Source organism: Temnothorax americanus, unplaced genomic scaffold (assembly GCF_048541705.1).
Source record: "Temnothorax americanus isolate GAGA-0224 unplaced genomic scaffold, ASM4854170v1 Scaffold77, whole genome shotgun sequence".
Lineage (NCBI taxonomy): Eukaryota > Metazoa > Arthropoda > Insecta > Hymenoptera > Formicidae > Temnothorax > Temnothorax americanus.
In genome coordinates, this window is record NW_027509800.1 from 115,315 (window position 1) to 134,824 (window position 19,510).

Sequence of the window (19,510 nt, forward strand, 5' to 3'; positions counted from 1 at the left end):
AGTAAAATTTCTTCTTCTTTTAGTTGACTCAAGTGTACGATCGATCGCAAATGTGTGTGATCGCAATGTGCTCGCTGACGATAATTTAGGTAACTTTCACGATTTTGTACAATGTAACCGACTGTCGACGTTTCAAGCGGAAACGCGGGAACTAGAACTATGATACGAAATAGAAATATCATACGCCGGCAATCGTAGCCGCTTAATTGATAATTGTAACTGCAGCGATATTCAAAATAAATATTATATAATATGTATATATATATATTTGAACAGACGGAACCTCGGACAAATGCCCGTTAATTACAATTCCAAAAATTTAAATTGCAAAATTAGAATGTCTCCAAAACTTTCGAATTCTCGAAAAGTCAAAAGGCGAAAGGGATGGCATAAATCGAAAGAGGAAACTTCCAGGATCGCGATTATAAAAGCTCCAGCTTAATTTTACATTGGTGAATTAAAAACAAAGAATCTGGATGTACGGATAGCTCAAGGAGAAGAGAACGCGATCTTTCCTTGTTTTTCTTTCCCTTTCCTGCGTTCGTCCAGACATGAAAATGAGACGTTCGTGCGAGGATGTGCGCGGCACGACTGAATTTCAGCCGTATGAGAAATACGCGTGGGATATGTTGCTTGACGACGAATTCGCTGCATACGGGTCAAGGAGAAGTGTCGCGCTTTTTTGTGCTTCAATCGCATCGTAAAGCATGACAATCTTGTCATCGACATTGTCACGAACGTGCCAAGGCTCGTCGTGCCAATTAATCGTTGTAATTCGTTTCTGAAATGTTTAAAGTCGATTATAGTTGTACCGAAAATAAATAAAGGTTTCGTTGATTCATCTTTTTCAATTCCGTTCAAAATTATAATCGCGATTAAACTTCCACAAAATTATAACTAACGATAGATCATATTTATACTCTCATATTATACTTTTATATACTAATTTACGTTTTCATCTTCAAGAATTGTCGTATAAAATTTTGTTCGAGATAGGCGATTACTGCAACATTGCACCTTTCATATTTTTTATCGTACGTATGCTCAACGATAACCAAATGCATAGTGAAAGATATCAAAAAGCAAAGATAGAATGTTTCGGATTTCACACGCTTAGATTTCACGACGGCAGATATTTATAGTGTTGCAATATAAGTCCGAAATAAATTTTCAAACGCTATGACATTTTCACGTTGAGACGTCGTCGATGTCTTATCGGCGGACGAATCAGCGTTGACAGCCGCTGACAGAAGATTTACCACTGATATAAAGGATCTTAATCGTAGCCCAAAATATTCCCGTGGAAATAGTTCTGAATCTCTCAAGTTCCAAAGTGTGTACTGTGCGTATATTCTATCAAATTAATTAAATAGATGCAAATTGTTCTGGTGGACGTTTGAACGCGTGTACATTTTCAGCTTCCACCGCTTTCGGCCTTTTCACGACAACCAAAACCTTCGTCGAGATAATATATTGGCTGTTTATTCATCGTGATAAAAGAACCTGCAACTGATACATTTTATTGTTAGTATAAGAATGAAACGATACACAAGAAGTAGTTTACTTTAACGTAGATTGTCAGGTTTAATTTTGCTGCACTCTGAAAATGTCATGCGACGAAAGCTTTTATCGGAAGATATCTTGATGGAAATATGTTACGTTATACATATATGCAGCGGGTGATCGGTTGACAAATAAGGAAATACGATACACATGTACGACGAGCATATATAAAAACGAACTAATTGTCCCCGGTACCTCAATCACCCGAAGGTATCGTTTACGAAAAGAATACGGTTGTCCGTTACGATTGCATGGATAAAACGTCTCATCTGCCTCGAAATGGAAAACAAATTGCTCTCTCTCGAAGAGGTGAAGGAGGTGGCGAGAGCTGCGCTGAGCAGTGACACTGATCTGATAAAATATACCATTCGACCGTACTCCAACGGCAAGTTCGGATTTCTCGGCTCTCATTATCGGCTCGATATAACAGCCACGAGAAAAAAGGAAACCGTCGCTCTCTCGTTCTTTCTCAAGACCGTACCTTACGAGGTACCCGATCAAGCTGACTATGTGATAAAAAAGGGTGTCTTTAAACAAGAGACAATGTTTTATAGCGTCATAATGCCGTTGCTCCGTAAGGGATACCATGGGGAACCATGGGCGCCGATGTGCTACAAAGTGAAAAGCGATTCGATAGTCTTTGAGGAGTTAAGCAGCAAGGGCTACTCCATGCGGGACAAACTATTTGACAAGACACTCGTACGTGCGGGTTTAAGCGCTCTCGCGCGACTACACGCCGCCTCTCTGCTGGCCGAAACTCGCCTCGGCACGTCTCTGAATCGGCTGTATCCCGACGCTTTCGTGGAGAGAGCTTTCGTTCGCGAGGGAATGACGCGGAAGTGGTTCGAAGCAGGCATCGACGTCGCCGCGATCGTAGCCGAGCGTTTGGGGCACGACCCCGACCTGATACGATCGACCTGTGAGCAGGTGTATCACGCTATGAAGCCGTCGCGCACAAAGGCGAACGTGGTTAGTCACGGGGATCTCTGGGGCAACAATCTTCTCTTCAATAATGACGTGTCGCCTAAATGCTTGCTGGTGGATTTCCAACTATTGAGGTACTCTCCTTTGGCGCATGACGTAGCACAGTTTTTGTATCTGTGCACGGACCGGAGCTTCCGAGAGACCTGGGAAAGCACGATGTTGCGTCATTATTACGATACGTTGCGCGAGACTCTGAACATTCACGGGACCCATACGAAAACACCCCCATGGTCAGAGCTGATAGAAGGTATGGAGGAACAACGTCTAGGCGCCGTTATCACCGCGATAATCTACTTTCCTACGGTTTTAATGGACGAGAATATTGGTGCGCGGATTATGAACAACCCGGCGTCTTACGCCGACTATTATTTTCGGAATAGGAAAGAGTTTGTCCTCTCAAATATGGAGAAAGACCCAGTTTACAAAAGAAGGATCAGCGAAGCTGTCATCGAACTCGCCGAGCTCGCCTCGCGATTGGACCAATTACCAAAACCGTCTTAAAAAGTTAGATATATATATTTCATATAGTCGATTCACACATGTAACCAAATCTTTTATTAATGTTTCGCCAACACACTTTGTGTACCTTTTATATATTTCACGGGAATATGTATTCGTTGAATTGATGATTTTATCAATATTACTGATCTTACCGTCGCAGTTCCGTATGGTAATTTTTACGGCAATACGAATCAAAGAATATTGTCTTGATCGGGAAGTATAGTGGATAGGAAAGACCAATCGTAATCGGTGAGTTGTACGTTTGCATCTTCATCCATATCCTCTTTCTCATTCGTCGGTGTGACCGAGGGTTTCGTCGGCAGTAATACTTCGTTTTCACTTAGATCTGAAGCATTATCCTGAGCGTCGTCATCGCTGTCTCTAAAAATTACGAAAAAAATCAATACACGATGCTTATTCACGTAAAACGAAGCGGTAAAGACAACTTTAACGTATGTAACTTGCACAAGTGTTAATTTTGCATACTTGAAGTTTTCAGCATTTTTGGAATGATTTTTTAAGGGTTGTTGTCCTGCCAGAGACGAAATAAATGACGAGCACAGCAGTCTCATCGGTGGCAATGTATGAGCGGACACGCTAAGTAACTGAAAAACAAGAATGATGATTAATGTTAAGCTACTACAAGCGAATGCACTCTGCTGATTTGTCGGTTAAATAATGTAATGTACGGATATAGACATCAATGGAACGCGTCAATTTCAAGGCGACAGGTTCAAAGTATGTTTGCCGTACGTATATATACTCGTGATAATCGGGCGGTCAGACGACTGGTTAATTAGTTTTAAAGCTGACACACAGCACACCTCCAAGTGAAATTTGTGCAATTCCTGCAATCTTCTACTTCAGATCTAGGTTGATTCGTCTGTTGCAAGTTGCAACCCACACGAATATTCTTCGCAACGTGTACACTTTAGCGACAAACGCGCGTCTATGTGTATTATAGTATAAAACTTAAAAAATGCACTTTAATTTCGTCGATGAATATCTACGCTCTTTGAATCGTAAGTTTATAATTGTTATCAAATATATGCAACGGCTTCCTTTTCAAATAAATGACTACTTTAAAGACAAGATTCCGCAAAATTATATATAGTACTAGATTTAATACCACTTTTATAAAAGGAAAACGTCTCTTATTTCATTTCTTTCAAGTGGCAACAATTACATTGTTGACAATATATGTATATGACGCATTTAAGCCATGTTTGTACTATTTCCGCACTTCTCATTTTTAGGATAACGCGATTGTCGATAATGATTCAAGTCAATTTCAGAGAATCATGATGACAATAGTCGTAAAGTTGTTCATACGAAAAACGGCCGAGATAGCCAGAGAATGTAATTTACTATCACTATAATCAAGACAATTACCAAGTCTAGTAAAGTCTGACGTTTGTAACGTATCCTGGTCTATTTTGGTCGTAAAAAAGCTATTTTTAGTATAGAAGGAAACCTTACGTATCTAGCCTTACGATCCATTTAGTGAGAATATTTCAATGGGCTATATAAATAGTAAATGTCTCAGAAGTGTAAATATTAAAATATTATCCCAATATGAATACTAAGAATATAAATAAAATAAAGAAATAAATATCGTAAGATATAGCGGAGAACACAAAATATCAGCAAACTTTAATTCTTTTAAAGAAATTTAAAGGCATCATGTGATTGTACCATTACAAAATGTTGATAGAGGTATATCAATGAGATAGATTGATCTAAACTTTGCCCTCTGTATCGGTGTGGCATTTTATTAGCAGGTATCAATGACAACAATCGAGACAGTCGGCGAAGAAGATAAGACTTTGTTCCCGCTGGCCTGGTTTTACTTTTCCGAGCAATCCCAGACAATTCTGTGACAACGTCGTTCGCTATTTTCGCATCGCGCAGGTTGTCCTATTGTAATGGATGCGGTGAAATATTTTGAAAATTAAGCGAGATACACAAAGCATGATATCCTTAGATATCATGATAATTGTGAAATAAATGACATTTTGTGACAAAGATTAATTTTTGTTCAGATGGAGTCATCCCGACACTGTTTCAATATTATATTTTACTTCTTTTAGTGACATATTTTTTGCTCGATATGATACCCATGTATTGAGATGCTATTTTTTTTCTTAATGATCTACATTATCTACGACCTATCGTTGTAAATTATTAGAAAAAATTTGAAACTGACGACTAAATCATTGAAGATATTCAAATCTTTATGTTTGGGTATAAAGTGTATAAATAAGAAATTAAATATTAACTATCAAAATATGTACTTTAAAAACACGTTAATCATTAAAAAAAAAAAAAAACTCATTTCGTTTAATTTTATTACGAAATATTCCAAGCAAAATTAAGGTTTTAATTAATGTAAAACATCTTACATTAAGGTAACATTGTAACAAGTTCAATGATCCCTTACTCAAGGTCAATCGTATTCAAGACCATTTGAAATCAAAATAGTACACTTTGTATGTTTTTGCCGTGGATAAATAGTGGCAGACGAAGCTACTTTTAACACATTCGTTTCTGATAGCAGCAGAACATGTTACGTCTCGCGTAACTACTTTCGATAAATTCTTCGACGAGATATCTCTCGACTTTATTTTCGGCACGGTGGATTAATTATTCGATACGAATACGATGCATGTTACATTTGCCCTTATCTGCTTTTTCCAATACAACTCCACCTCACTCTGTTCAATTTGTCAGGCCAACTTGCCGCCCACACGAAGAAAAGACAAGACGACTGATAAAGCCAAATAAACTAAAATATATATATCTACATATGAATGCATATGAATAGATGCTATAGCTTGCAGTACGACGATTATGACGTGAGAGGCATAGGATTTCCAGCGAAGTTTGCCTGTTGTCCAACTGTCCTAAAGAGACAACTAGAACGCCGTGAGAGGGTGGGAGTCTCTATATTAAATCATGGCGAGACTTCTGCTGAAAGCCAGTCGTTCGCGGATCGTTGATACACACATGAAGAACCTGCTCTGTGTCTGTCGTCTGTCATAAGAAGGACTACTAAATAATTTTCCACGTACCATCTTCGTCAAGTTGCATCGTGTCGATTTGTCAACACCCCATTGTATAATCATTCGAATTGATAAAGACTGGTAAAACCACTTGACATAACTCTCTGTGGGAAATTTTAATAGAAACATTTGGATTAATTCGCATTTTTTGGTGAAGAAACTATTCGGGAAGAACTCGAAGAGCGATCTAATTACAATCATTGATCGAGAAGACGGAATAGACTGAGAAGAACTGAGAAAAAAAGATTCGGAAAAAATCCAGAGTCGAAACATTCTTGGGCATCTTTTGGGCTGGAAAAAGAACCGGTATCGAGAGAATGAAGCTGACTGCATTAAAATTGGTTTCGTGCCTGGTTACAACGGTGCTACTCGCAGTGATCGCCTTTGGATATCCCGCCAGTAACAGCGAAGCAGTAAGTGTTTTTGTATGCGATATCTCGTCATAAACGGAGCCGATACCATTATTGAGAATAATGTAGTTGGAAATTATGCAATTTACCGATTTTGGATCACCGGGATTTTGTTAGTGCGAAACACGCGAATGACTCACAAGCGTAGAGTTTCCTTTTCTCGCTGAGCGTCAATTATAAGAAATGCGACTCATATTTTTCTCCATTGTAAGCACGTGGGATGTAAGTACATGGTAATGTCGAAAGTGGACGTTGGTCATTGAACGTTCCTCGTTAAACCAATCTTTATTTGTCCGAGAGTGCGATGATGTGTCCAATCACATTGAGTCGTAGGTGGTGCGTGATCTTATAAACAGGAAGACTTTTCGTCAAGATCTCAATGACTTTTAACCTTCTTAGTAGCTATTTGACCTGATTTCGATTAATGCGACTGGCCATTATGTTGAATAATCTTTTTTTTTCCTTTTCGCACTTTTACTAATCTCTTATGCCAGTAATTTTTCTGTTTTTTTTTTTTTTTTTTTTTTTTTTTTTAATAAACCTAACAATTCTGTTTAAGCTATACAATTTGCAGGCGATCGAGAACATGAGGCAAATTCCGCAATGGCATTGTCTTCGTTATAGAAAATTCGATTTTGTTCGTCGCTGTCGGAATTATCGCTTAGGAAGAAGACACTGACAAATGGATATTCAATATGATCCACGATTGGCAACTTATCGCAATACGATACCTTATGGCAAATTTCGTCGTCCGATCGTGCAGAACACACCATTTCAAGTCGTTAAACTAAAGAAGTTCAAGTTTATTTAAATTTAATTTATAAATTAAAGTTTAAATTAAAGTATATAGTATAGATATCTGTAAAAGCACTTGCATTAGAAAGCAAAAATAATTTAGAATGTTGTTCTATTGAAGAAATTTGCATAAATGCGATTGACAATCATATATATATATGATAAGAGAAATATTATATTCTATATTATTTTATTTTCATTGATAAATCTTAATCTCTTTATCTAAATACAAAGTTTCCAACATAAAAAATTATATATTCTCGTATTGACTCTAAATTTTATAAATTCAGAATCAGAAATTCACAGACCAATATTCAAAACAGAATATTGAAACAATTTTCTACATTATTTCTTATAGAATATGTATAAATAATTTATTTGTTTTTTATATTCGTTTTTTACATTTACTTTAGATTAGTAAACCCTTATTTATTTTGCAAATTGTCTCCGTTTGTTTACTTAATGTAAATTTGATCTCAAATATATTAAAAGTTTCTTATGTTATTCAACAAGAAATAATACTTTTTTGTTAATAGCATTGGCATATCAATCGTACAGGAATATTCCTAATAGATAATGTGTAAGGAATTTATCAAGAATCCCAAAAGTCGCAAATATTTCAAATGGATCAAAGCATAACAAAAGATTCTAGATTATAATACTATTTTAAATTAATTTTGATTATAATGTGTGTTTATTTCTGAAAGAAAATTTACTCTAACTCAGAAAATTTGTAAATAAAATGTGCAACTTGAAGGAATCTTTGCATAAAATTTTGATAAAATGTTGAAACTCAAAATTCTACATACTTCTTGTACCATTCCTTTCGCTGGTATACCAAGATGTTCATGAACTTGCGCGACAGTCTGGTCTTTGCTCGAAGAGGTTTGAGCCGCTATAAAATTGGAGAAGGCAGTCAATGGCATGGTTCCTTTGTCCGAAATAATCTCTAAAGAAACACTCGCTTCAGATTCTGGTTCCAATGTAAGCAATTCCTAAACAGAATACAGTAATAGACAATAAAATATAAAATATATTTATATCCCAATTTAACATTCAAACATTACACAATTAGATTGATAAATTTAGCTGCATAATCCAAGACATACCTGATTCGAATCCAAAAAGAATAGTTGCGACTTTCGTTGCCAATGACCAAAGGAAGGATCACGTTTTTCCTGTAGATGAGGTACAAAAGTAGCTGCCAATACAGAACTGGTACTTTCGATAAGGCATGTTTTCTTATAAACGAGTGTTGCACTTTGTGGCGTAAACACGTATACTAAAAGCAAGTAAATAATCTTTATATTTAAAACATAATAATAAAATATATAAGATAAAAAAAAATATAGATATATAATATCTATATAATGATATATAAATGTTACGTGAGATTGTTATGTGTGACTTAAAAAAATAGCATATTACAATATATTAAAGTTTCCAATGATTATTCCTTTGGTAGTAAAATAAATAGTATATAATGAAAAAGTATTTACACGCTGTACAACATACATGAATTGTCAGATGTAAATGCTGCTATGTATGTAGATTTTAGGTCACACGTGAGACTCACGACGTTCAGGGATACGGTCCATGTTATAGCAAGAGTTAAAATATTCCAAACTGTTATGTGCTGCTGAGACACAACTACAACAAGGTGACAGGCCTCGTGTTTGCCGAATTCTATTCGTCTATTGTAAACATTTTACAATTATGCATTTATAAACAATGACTCTATATTTAGCTAAAAATATATACTTATTAATAATTTTACAATATATTTATTTTCTCAACTTACGTTATTGGATGATTATATTGAGAATGTGTAAGACTGGATTTTAATTCGCAAGTTTCAGGCATCCATAAAGTTAAGGTAGAATTAAAACCAACAGCCAATAACGAACCGTCTACTGAAAAACCTGCATCTGTAGCGGCTAAATTGCGATAGTCTCCCACTCCATAACAATACCAATGTTTTGTCTCTTTGTCTATAACAAATATAATATCAAATAGTGATATACATATATATTTCACTAAATTTTAATATGAAGCTATTTTATTATTAAATATATATATATATATATATATATATATATATATATGTATGTACTTTCTATAGTGGAAGATTTTCCCAAATTCCATAATTTAAATTTATTATCTTTCCCAGTGGTGACTGCTAACCATTCTCCATCGTCAAATGTCGTATCTGGTTGAAAATATAGTGCATTTACTCCATTCTCATGAGGTAATTCAATGGATGTATTTAATACAAATCTAAAATATTGAAAAATTATTAATATTGTAGTGTTAGGCTACGGTCAACGTGACGCTACAAATGCTTTGGAGCTTTCTTCTTCTCTTTTCTTTCTTCATTGAAAGAAAAGAGAAGAAAAATGCTTCGAAGCATTTGTAGCATTTGTCACGTTGACCGTAGCCTTAATCTAAACAAATATAGTAAAATTTATATATATTTACATTTGCTTTTTCAAATCGTAGACCCAGAATTTTAATCTAACTTCTATAGATGAAACTTTATCATTTCGTTCTTCAACTGTCGCCATCCATGTGCCATTATGATTCAGAGATATTTTTGTAACTTCTGTATTTACAATAATTACATCGCGTTCTTGTGTCAAAAAATTTTGAGCAGTTATATTAATCTGAAAAATTTGTCAAAATTTTACTATTTCTTTACTTATTATAATTTTCTTTTTATATAAATTTGCTTTTAACATATGACAAATATCTTACGTTGTATAATAAGTTTTTTGTATGAGTGTTGTAAAATTGTACATGTCCAGTACGACTATTCAGAACAAGACTACTTGTTCTCGGGTCAACGATAAGTCCTGCAGGAAATAGATCTTTGGACGATGAAGCAACACCCCATGTAAAGTTTTGTATCACTGATGTCAATTTTCTTTGAGGATTTACAATAACAATACCTGTTACAATAAAAATATATGATTAGTTGTTATAAATCCGCTGTTACAAGCTGGAACTGTCGCAATAAAAAAAATTTTACCATTGTCTAAAGTCGATACAGCAACATATAAATTATCTGGTGCAATAGTAAGATGTTTAATAGGCGCCGGTAATCGTGGAAGAAATGACTTATGTTGGGGATTTGCTAAAGTCCATTTTACCAGTACGCACTCACCACCACCTGTATACATATGGCCACCTGTAAAATAAACAAGTGTGTTATATCATACTAAATTATTGATTTGTGAGACATCTTGTAAATGTAACAAATAAATAAAAAATTTCTGACATCTATTACCTGATTTGCTAAACACTATTTCTGTGACCGGCAATGTATGCCAGTGAAAAACAGCTGTATATGGTCTACTCTGGAACAAATTTCTCCACACCGATACACGACCCGTAGAATCTCCCGTGGCAACACATTCTTCTTCTGGATGTCCCGCTATACAAGTAGGTAATCTACCAGTTTTACCAGTCTTGTGTCTACATTTAGATCAAGTATTTTAAAAATTAGTACAAAATACTTTTGAATGTATACAAATAAATGTTATATACATGATAATCTCAAAATATCTTACATTTTATCGACTAAATTTCTAGCTGGATCTAATATGTGTAAATCTGTCTCATGTAAAAGCGCTATTAAATTCTCTCCATGATTTCCAATTATATCAATATAATACTCTTGTAATTTTGTGCTAAAAAAAACAAATAAAATATTTTTTAAAAAGCATAAACTATGCAATTTTATCAGACAAAATTTGGTAGAAAATGACAAAAAAATTAAAAAATATTTCTTACAAGATATATATTGATTTTATGCACATTCCAGTTTCTATATCAAATAAAAGTACATATATCTTGTTCCCGCAATCAGAGAAATGGGTTATTAACGTTTGACATATTTCATTTCCTTGAGCCGTTCTATATTTTACAATATGAAAGGTTTTGATTTTTGCCTTGTCCTTTGCAAGAAGTTTCAATTGCTGCAAAAAAATATCGGTATATAATTTATATTATTTCTTTAATACCTATAAATTTTCGATAACAAGCAAAAGGGTTGATAAAGATTAAAGAGTTGAAAGGTAAAAAAAAACCAAAATATGTATATAAATTGAAAATTAAAAGACAAGTACAATGTACTCTATAATCCTGCATGGAAAATATTTAAAAATAGAAACGTTAACAAGCGGAACATTTCAAATCCTTACTAATTTCTTAGTGATAATGCCACTTTGGCAATTCCAGAAATACAGTTCGCCATTCTCAGTACAACCAACGATAACGCTAGCATTATCTGGATGTGCTATTATTCCAGCAATTCTGTAATCCAAGGGCTCAAACTCTCGCACAAAGTCTCCCGTTTGCGTGCTGTATACCCTTATAACATTCTTCCATACTATGTGCAGAGTTCTGGAAAAAAAAAAATCTATTGATTACATATCGAGCTACGTTTAATGTGCTGACTGAAACGTCAAGAAAATAAAATAGAACTTAAAATAGAGACTAAAATTAAACTGACTCTCCATCGCTGGAAAATAGTGGGCGTTGATCAATTATACTTCCGCCGCCTTTCCTCTTCACAATTATTTTTCCGCCGCCTTTCGCCTTCTTCATGATTAAATCGTCCAGATCGGCAAGGTTAACGCTTGTGTTCTTATGACCAGCGTTTTCGACCAACTTTATTTGCATTTTGTCACGTTTTGCTTATCACGTGTAAAGCGTTTAAAACTACATATATTTATTTAAAAATTATATATACATAATTTACACTTGAATCTTATCTTCAACTTCCCACGAAGCACATGGCTTGATTCTCGTTGCTTGCGCTTGCGGAGGTGCTTTGAGGTTGAGGTGCTTGCGGGTGCTTGGAGGTTGGGTTGGAGTTGGAGGTGCTGTGAGGTGCATATGAGTGCATTACACCTACTTTTACTTCGCTTATCAACCAATATTCCTAGTTCAAGCAATAGAAAATATTATATTTATTGTTAGACGAAGTTGTCTTTTATCTTTTTATTATTTAGAAGCATTGAGAAGTATTTTAATTGTATTTTGTATTAATAAATAATCACGTAAAGAAGACAAGAAACTATCGAGATAATTCATCGAGAGTTTCGGAACGCGCAACGCGCAGCAGCCATTTGGGCGCGTTCAGCAGACCAAGCCGCTGAGTAGCAGTCAAACGTGCGTGGCTCTTACTTCTAGAACCAACCAATCAACGCAGAGTGTTGATAAGACGAACTCAACAGTTGTATCTGCTGAACGCGGCCAAAAATACCAGAGTGTGTTGCGAAACTTATCAGAAGGAAGCGTCGTCATTGCGCCAAACGATCGCCTTCTCACGATCACTACATTCACTACAGACTACAGTGAAGTACAGTGCCTACAGCCTACGAGTCTACAGTCATCTACAGTGACTACAGTACAGCTTTGTGCCCGTGTGCGGTGCCGTTTTGCGTTTAGCTCGTTTAGCTAGTCTCGTCCGCCTCGTCCGACTCATCCCTGTTCCCTTCGTCAGCTCAACTATCCGCGATTCGCGACGCGAGTGTATCTGAGCGTTCGGCTGTTCGCACTTCGCACCGATTTCGAGTCTCGCGTGTCGCGGTCGCGGATCCATCGATACGGAGTAGGACGTTATCGCGTACAATTGATTACAGCGAGCGACGATTAGTCTCCCGTAATGCGATACGTTCCGCTTTTCAGTTTCAGTCCGCGTCTTTCTGTCTTTAATAGTCAAGCTTGAGTAGCGGACGGTCGTGCTCTGTTGTCGAGGAACGACGTTGCAACGACAATGTCGTTATTCAACAAACCGAAGCGGAACATACGCCGACGCCCTTTCAACGATGAAGACGAGGATAATGAGAACAGAATGGAGGTGGAGGACGCGCAGCCGGTCAAAATTAAAACGAAGAAGGATAAGCCAAAGCAGACGCGTCTCAGCTTTGGAGAGGAGCTGGAACAAGGTGTTTATATACGTACACACATGCTTGCATATGTAACATTGTGCGTGTGCGTGTGTAATTAGTGTACACGAGTAACCTGTTTTACATATTATTTTGTACATAATTTGTTCGAATGATAATGCGCTATGCCATTCGCTCATAGAACAAGCTTTTGCACGGTCTAATCACAATAGCAGGAACAAAGACAATGGTTTATTTGTTTTAGACAAATAATATTTATAGCTAACGGATGCTGTTTTCCCCAAATCTATTACCAAGCATTGAACTATGTAATGTATATTCAGATTGTAATTAAAAGTTGAAATGAATTACAGGGGACGACGGAGAAGTTTTTATAGTCAAGAAATCGTCGAGGAGCAAAAAGCTGATGAAACAGCTAGATCATGAAAGGAGGAAAAAGAAAGGTGAAGAGAAAATCCAAGTGGACACTGAGCAAGCGAATAAATCCATTAAGCAGGAAAAAGATTTAGAAATAAAGACAGATGATCTAGTAGTAAGCTATCTCTATGATGTTTTATTATTATTAGCGTTTCTTCAATTTAAGTAACTTATCATTTAACATAAGAGGATTTTTTATGTCTCCCTAATACGTTGACTAATGTTTCAAGATTTGAAACAACTATGGGAGTACAACATGTCATTTTTCATATTATAATAATTTGCATATATAATTGTGCGTATCGAGCAGTTTACATGAAAATACAAGGCGGTTCCTTCAATTGTTAAATTTGGATAAATGCTAGTTTATATATTTGATTGGGATATTACTTTTTTCATAATATTATTTTTTATTTTATCAGTTATGTGTATCGGAAAAACGAGTAATTTTTAAATTATAAATATAAAAATTATGTTCCAAGTGCTCCTTAAATTATTTATTATTTAATCTCAATAGGTCATTATTTCTCTGCAATGTATATATACTCAGTCTTATAGTAAACTTTTTGTCGTAACTTTTGATGAATAAATATTTTTATATCATCATATTATTTTGCAGTAGAAATATTTTAATTTCAAGATATTATATATCAAAATTGTATTTTGAGAATATTTCTTTTTATAAAAGTTTTGAATTTTTCTGGTTAAGATTATGTATCTTTACTAAACAAAATATAATTTTTATTGCTAGGTTAAAGTAAAAAACACAGGACCGCTGATCTTAAACGGACGAGCTGCATTGGCAGCGGGAAAAGATGACTATACGTCGGGTGAGGAGGAAGATGAGCCTTGCAGTCACAAATTTCGGAAAAATACGGATAAAGCTGAAACTGTAAAAATACTTCTTGAGAGTACGTAATTTTCATACGAAGTATAAGTTAAAATAATATAGCCCTTATATTATTATTAAAATTTATGTAGATTAAATAGAATTGCTGTATGCACATATTTAACAATCCATATCTTTGACAAAACTTAAATGGAAAAGAAACATTACATTTTTTACTTTTAGATATCACGTCTAAGTAACATTATGAAACATGTTGTTAGCGTTTTTTCAAAATTCAAAAATTATTGATGTTTAAAAATTTGATAAGATTTTGATATTTCTTATTGTAATAATATTCTCTTATATTCTCTTATATTATCCAGGTGGATGTATACCTGATGCCGCTATGATACATGCAGCGAGAAAACGCAGACAAAAAGCAAGAGAATTAGGAACCGATTACATTCCTATTGAAGAGCAGAGGTAATTCAAAGTGATACAATAAATAGACGATTCATAAATTTTTTCTTCTATTATGCTTGTTGATATATTTACTAATAATATTATATAAAATGAATTTAATGCATTTATTTTTATAGCGATGATAAGGGCAAGTCAAGACTAATACGGGAGGAAGATCATGATCGAAGTGATGATGATGATTCTCAAGATCGATTAGATATGACTGTCAACACTGAAGCGCGTGATAAAGAAAAGAGAAGAGAAGCATTTCTTGCTTCTCAAGTTCCGTTAAAATGTACATTTTTATATATAATAATTAACTTTAAGGCATTAAATGCCTTTTTAAGATGAAAGACAACATAATTTGGAACGTTTTTTAAATTTAGTTTCAGATAATGAAAGTGAACACGAGAACGAAGAAGAGGAGTGGGAAGCTCAACAAATACGGAAAGGTGTGACGGGTGCTCAGGTAAAAGCGCAGTTTATTAAGATTTAAGGTAAGATATATGTACGTAAAGCGATATTAAGTGTCTTGAGTCTTTCGATATGCAGATTGCAGCAGCACAGCAGGATTCAATGTTGCAACAACAATACACAATGGGTATGAATGTTAATCAGATGATCGGGTCTGGTGTACCTTTAGAAATGGTATTAATGCCTGCACCGCCACCGCCACCGTCCATTCAACCACCAGATCCAACAAAAATTGTACCTGTTACACCACAAGAAGTTGTGAACAGAATGCGCACAAGGTTTTATATTTCTCCAAACACACTTCAGACTTTACATATAATAGAAAATTTAATGAAAGCCGATTAATACAAATGTACTTTCATTTAAAGGTTGGACAACTTAAAAGAGGTACATAGACGACATCAGCAAGATCAGGAACGTTTAGAGGGAGAATTACAGCAAACCATGAAAGAATTGGACGAAAGCGAAGTTCGTACGCCGCATTACGCACAACGCTTCAGATATTACCAAGAGTTGCGTGGGTATGTCACTGACTTGGTAGAGTGTCTTGATGAGAAGGTGGGTTGATACGCTGTCACGTTTGATTTATGTGCACTGGGTTTTATCGTACGGTATGTGGCTGACAAAAAGTTCTTCAGTCCCAGTAAAGCACCAACGATTTTAATGAACCTTATTTTAAATTTTGGTATCTGATATTGTTATATAAAGTCTATAAAAATATACAAAGTATTGACTAAATTATTGAAAATAATCAAGTTATTTAGCATAACGATTAAACTGTCATACTTTCAATATAATGATGTATATATTTCATCTTATAAATGTGAAATATGTATAGTGGAAGAAGAGAATTTATATGATTTTTCGCTTCTCTCTTTCTCTCTCTCTCTCTGATATTATAACTCAATATGATTGCAACGAAAGCCCAGGAGTCTTAAATTGGAAAAAATTCAAGATATGCTACTTAAAAAGCTAAAAGAAAATATTTGTTACTTTTTTGACTCATCCAGATCAATTCTCATAAATTATGTAAATATATAGTATATTATGACTCCATTTCAGCCTAAATTATAGATTCAGTTGAAATTAAAATTTATAAAATTAATTTTACTAGTGCGATTTCCATAATTTGTTTACATGAGTTTTGATGAATAAAGGAGTGACAAAATTGTTTAAATAATGAACTTGAAACTATAAAATAAAAATAATGTGTATTGCATATGTAGCACATACACATGTCTCCATTGCCAGGGGTCATTATCTTCTCTGTATTATGTTATTTTTATACATATTTTATAAAGATAAATATCATATTCATACAAGTGATTAATTAATTAATTTGGTAAGTAAACTGATGTCTAATCTATTTTCAATGTATAAATAATACATTGAAGAATTTTTTAAGTGATTTATGAAGCTGTCGATTAACAAGCAAATTAATGCTTTTTGAGCATTATATCATAAAGCCATTAAGTTTAGACATCATCAATTTTAAGTAATAGAATATATGTTCATTGAATCAATTTAAATGTATAATTTTTTTGTTAGCTTCCCCTGGTCATCGATTTGGAACAACGCTGGTTAGATCTGTATAGCGAACGTTCAACCGAATTAATGGAACGAAGACGGCAAGACACTAGAGATCAGGCTGAAGAAATAACTACCGCAGCAAGTCAGTATATTTCAACCAGTGTACATAACTGATAGAGCTTGGTATTTTGGGGGCACTTGATAACCTTATGTTCCAGAGATTTCACCAAAAGATTCCGCAACACATTCATCTTTTTCGTCTTGCAGGAGGACAAGCCATGAGAAGAGGACCGGAAGTGGAAGTACACGTACGACGAGCTGCAGAGAGAGAGGGTAGAAGAGCCCGTCGCAGAAGAGCAAGAGAATTAGCTTCAAATATGCCAAAGCATATTGATGGAATGTCTAGTGACGATGAAGTCACTGAGCAACAGAATCTTGTATTTAAGCAAGCGAAAGGTAATAGTTGATTTTGTATTTTGATTCTTAAAATTTTTTACTTATGTTTTTATTAGATATATAATTTTTTATAATTACATAACATTTTCACGTTTTATTACAGATGAAATCGATAATAATTGTAAAGATGTATTTTCTGACGTTATGGAGGAGTATTGTACAGTACGTGGCATCCTTTCAAAATTCGAATCATGGAGAGAAACAGACATGGACGCCTATACAGAAGCTTATGTATCGTTGTGTTTACCTAAAATTATTTCGCCCATTATCAGATTACAACTAGTTACTTGGAACCCAATTATGGTATTTTATTTACTCTTTTCAACAACAAAGAGAACTTACATTTGTCACACTTGTAATTAATATCTAATTATTTTTACAGGAAAGTGCTGATCTAGAGAGGACAAAATGGTATAATACGTTGCTTCTGTACGCTTTAGATAGTAAAGAAACAGAGGAGTCATTGAAACGAGATCCAGATGTTAGATTGATACCATCGACAATTGAAAAAATTGTGATACCAAAATTAACATGTAAGAGTGCCAGGATTATATTATCTTTTATAGTTTATATTGCTATTTATATAAAGCAATATAAATATGAAAGCTAACAGTAAAATAATAAAATAATACTATATATTTAACATTGATATTTTTTAGCTATTATCGAAAAAATATGGGATCCAATGTCAACGTCCCAGACATTACGTCTCGTAGGAACTATAAATCGATTGATTAAGGAATATCCTAATTTGAATGACACCAGCAAACAATTGGAAACTTTATTCAACGCTATTTTAGATAAAATTAAGGCTGCTATTGAAAATGATGTTTTCATACCTATTTTCCCAAAACAGTCAGTACACTCAGTATATAATTAAGTTGATATATAGTTATGTTATTCTTTCGCTATTTTTTAACACAAGTTATTTCAGAGTTTGGGATACGAGACATCAATTCTTTCAAAGACAATTTGCGATGGCCGTCAAATTATTGCGGAATTTATTAAGTTGGCAAGGTCTTCTTGAGGATGTACAATTAAAAAATTTGGCTCTAGGTTCGCTTTTGAATCGTTATCTACTTGCTGGATTACGAGTTTCTTGTTCAACTGATGCTTTATTCAAAGCAAATATGGTACGTTATGTTTAACATTAAATTGTAATAAATGTATATTACAGAGTGTCTAGCGGTCATGGAAACCTGGAAGATTTCCATGACCGCTATACACTTCTTTAGATAAAAAAGGACAGAAAATGTCATGGAAAAGTCATGGAATATTTTATGACTTTTCTAGAATTTCGTTAAAATCTTTAAAAAATGACATTTTCGAAATCTTCCAGGTTTCCATGACCGCTACGGCTAGACACCCTTTTTACATCGATAATTACAATCGCGGAAAAAATTTTTAGCGCTTTAATTTTATTTGGTTGCAATAAATAAAATGTTTATTAATGTTTGTTAGATTATGAGTACGCTACCAAGGGCATGGTTACAAGGAGAAACTATTGAACACCTCAAAATGTTTGCCACACTTATTCAACAACTTAGCGAACAGTTAGATCAAGCAAATCCTGCACACAAGTAAGTATCTATTATATAATATTAGTCGCGATTAGCGAAACGCTCTTTGTTTATGTTGTGAATCGCGCAAAACGTATGAACGCATCTAAAATAAAATTTGTATGTTACAGTGAAGCCTGGGAATACGCCAAGTCTATCCTGAAAATAATCAAGCCCTTATAATGTGTTGATCATAATACGTATGTTAGTAATATTTTATCAAATTTCTTGCTTTAGTACCAACATGCTTGTTGATAGATTTTATACATATAACGTACAATAGGATTCTGTACATGATGCATCACAGTAAATTGTCAAATATATAATGTATAATATATGATATATCATTTTATATAGTAATAAACTAAATGAGACAACTCACGACATGATACACTTCCCGATTGTACATAATAAATAAGCGAAAAATAAATCTGTAAATAGCATACTCGTAAATATTCGAGCCTTGTCTTTAAAAAATTACAGTTATAATTGCTAAGAACATTACATCCATATAATAGAAATGATAATGCATATAATATATGTTCGCATGTAT

General features: G+C 34.3%; 4 protein-coding genes across 9 annotated transcripts; 3 read left to right on the forward strand and 1 right to left on the reverse strand.

Annotated features, from left to right (window-relative positions):
* Nucleotides 1–251: 251 nt before the first annotated feature.
* Nucleotides 252–12,304, reverse strand: L(2)05287 (WD repeat-containing protein l(2)05287). Of its 5 annotated transcripts, none has more exons than XR_013259673.1 (17): nucleotides 11,829–12,304; nucleotides 11,518–11,719; nucleotides 11,108–11,292; nucleotides 10,885–11,004; nucleotides 10,602–10,789; nucleotides 10,344–10,502; nucleotides 10,070–10,263; nucleotides 9,794–9,978; nucleotides 9,429–9,592; nucleotides 9,117–9,306; nucleotides 8,831–9,009; nucleotides 8,425–8,597; nucleotides 8,125–8,310; nucleotides 3,535–3,653; nucleotides 3,201–3,429; nucleotides 1,260–1,503; nucleotides 252–781 (listed from the first exon to the last, which is right to left on the reverse strand). XR_013259673.1 is itself a non-coding variant. In XM_077423116.1 (16 exons), the coding sequence occupies exons 1-15, from the start codon at nucleotides 11,996–11,998 to the stop codon at nucleotides 3,240–3,242; spliced, it is 2,604 nt and encodes an 867-aa protein (XP_077279242.1). In that variant the 5' UTR covers nucleotides 11,999–12,304; the 3' UTR covers nucleotides 252–781; nucleotides 3,201–3,239. The 5 variants fall into 5 exon arrangements, 3 of the variants coding, with proteins under 3 accessions (XP_077279242.1, XP_077279241.1, XP_077279240.1); XR_013259672.1 differs by having other exon boundaries at nucleotides 1,260–1,509; XM_077423116.1 differs by lacking the exon at nucleotides 1,260–1,503.
* Nucleotides 1,843–3,258, forward strand: LOC143906838 (putative kinase-like protein D1044.1). Its single transcript, XM_077423137.1, has one exon. It carries the CDS (start codon nucleotides 1,843–1,845, stop codon nucleotides 3,046–3,048), a length of 1,206 nt encoding a protein of 401 aa, XP_077279263.1. The 3' UTR covers nucleotides 3,049–3,258.
* LOC143906845 (uncharacterized) lies at nucleotides 5,546–8,324 on the forward strand. Its single transcript, XM_077423143.1, has 3 exons — nucleotides 5,546–6,191; nucleotides 6,268–6,523; nucleotides 7,095–8,324. The coding sequence occupies exons 2-3, from the start codon at nucleotides 6,428–6,430 to the stop codon at nucleotides 7,197–7,199; spliced, it is 201 nt and encodes a 66-aa protein (XP_077279269.1). The 5' UTR covers nucleotides 5,546–6,191; nucleotides 6,268–6,427; the 3' UTR covers nucleotides 7,200–8,324.
* A 355-nt stretch (nucleotides 12,305–12,659) lies between the features above and the next one.
* On the forward strand, nucleotides 12,660–19,334 carry LOC143906828 (PAX3- and PAX7-binding protein 1). 2 transcript variants are annotated; one of them, XM_077423117.1, is made up of 16 exons: nucleotides 12,660–13,269; nucleotides 13,584–13,762; nucleotides 14,399–14,558; nucleotides 14,860–14,959; nucleotides 15,076–15,233; nucleotides 15,325–15,407; nucleotides 15,491–15,690; nucleotides 15,781–15,970; nucleotides 16,961–17,084; nucleotides 17,210–17,398; nucleotides 17,502–17,701; nucleotides 17,781–17,931; nucleotides 18,058–18,253; nucleotides 18,333–18,531; nucleotides 18,860–18,978; nucleotides 19,089–19,334. In XM_077423117.1, the coding sequence occupies exons 1-16, from the start codon at nucleotides 13,098–13,100 to the stop codon at nucleotides 19,138–19,140; spliced, it is 2,472 nt and encodes an 823-aa protein (XP_077279243.1). In that variant the 5' UTR covers nucleotides 12,660–13,097; the 3' UTR covers nucleotides 19,141–19,334. The 2 variants fall into 2 exon arrangements, with proteins under 2 accessions (XP_077279243.1, XP_077279244.1); XM_077423118.1 differs by having other exon boundaries at nucleotides 13,123–13,269; nucleotides 13,584–13,673.
* Nucleotides 19,335–19,510: the final 176 nt, after the last annotated feature.

What these genes read in the sequence shown, in the direction of transcription:
- LOC143906838 (XM_077423137.1), top strand. Translation starts at nt 1,843, where the DNA reads ATGGAAAACAAATTGCTCTCTCTCGAAGAGGTGAAGGAGGTGGCGAGA.
- LOC143906845 (XM_077423143.1), top strand. Translation starts at nt 6,428, where the DNA reads ATGAAGCTGACTGCATTAAAATTGGTTTCGTGCCTGGTTACAACGGTG. An exon ending in CCGCCAGTAACAGCGAAGCA is followed by an intron (nt 6,524 to 7,094) that starts GTAAGTGTTTTT and finishes TACAATTTGCAG; the next exon opens with GCGATCGAGAACATGAGGCA.
- LOC143906828 (XM_077423117.1), top strand. Translation starts at nt 13,098, where the DNA reads ATGTCGTTATTCAACAAACCGAAGCGGAACATACGCCGACGCCCTTTC. An exon ending in TGTAAAAATACTTCTTGAGA is followed by an intron (nt 14,559 to 14,859) that starts GTACGTAATTTT and finishes TATATTATCCAG; the next exon opens with GTGGATGTATACCTGATGCC. An exon ending in GTGAACAGAATGCGCACAAG is followed by an intron (nt 15,691 to 15,780) that starts GTTTTATATTTC and finishes TTTCATTTAAAG; the next exon opens with GTTGGACAACTTAAAAGAGG.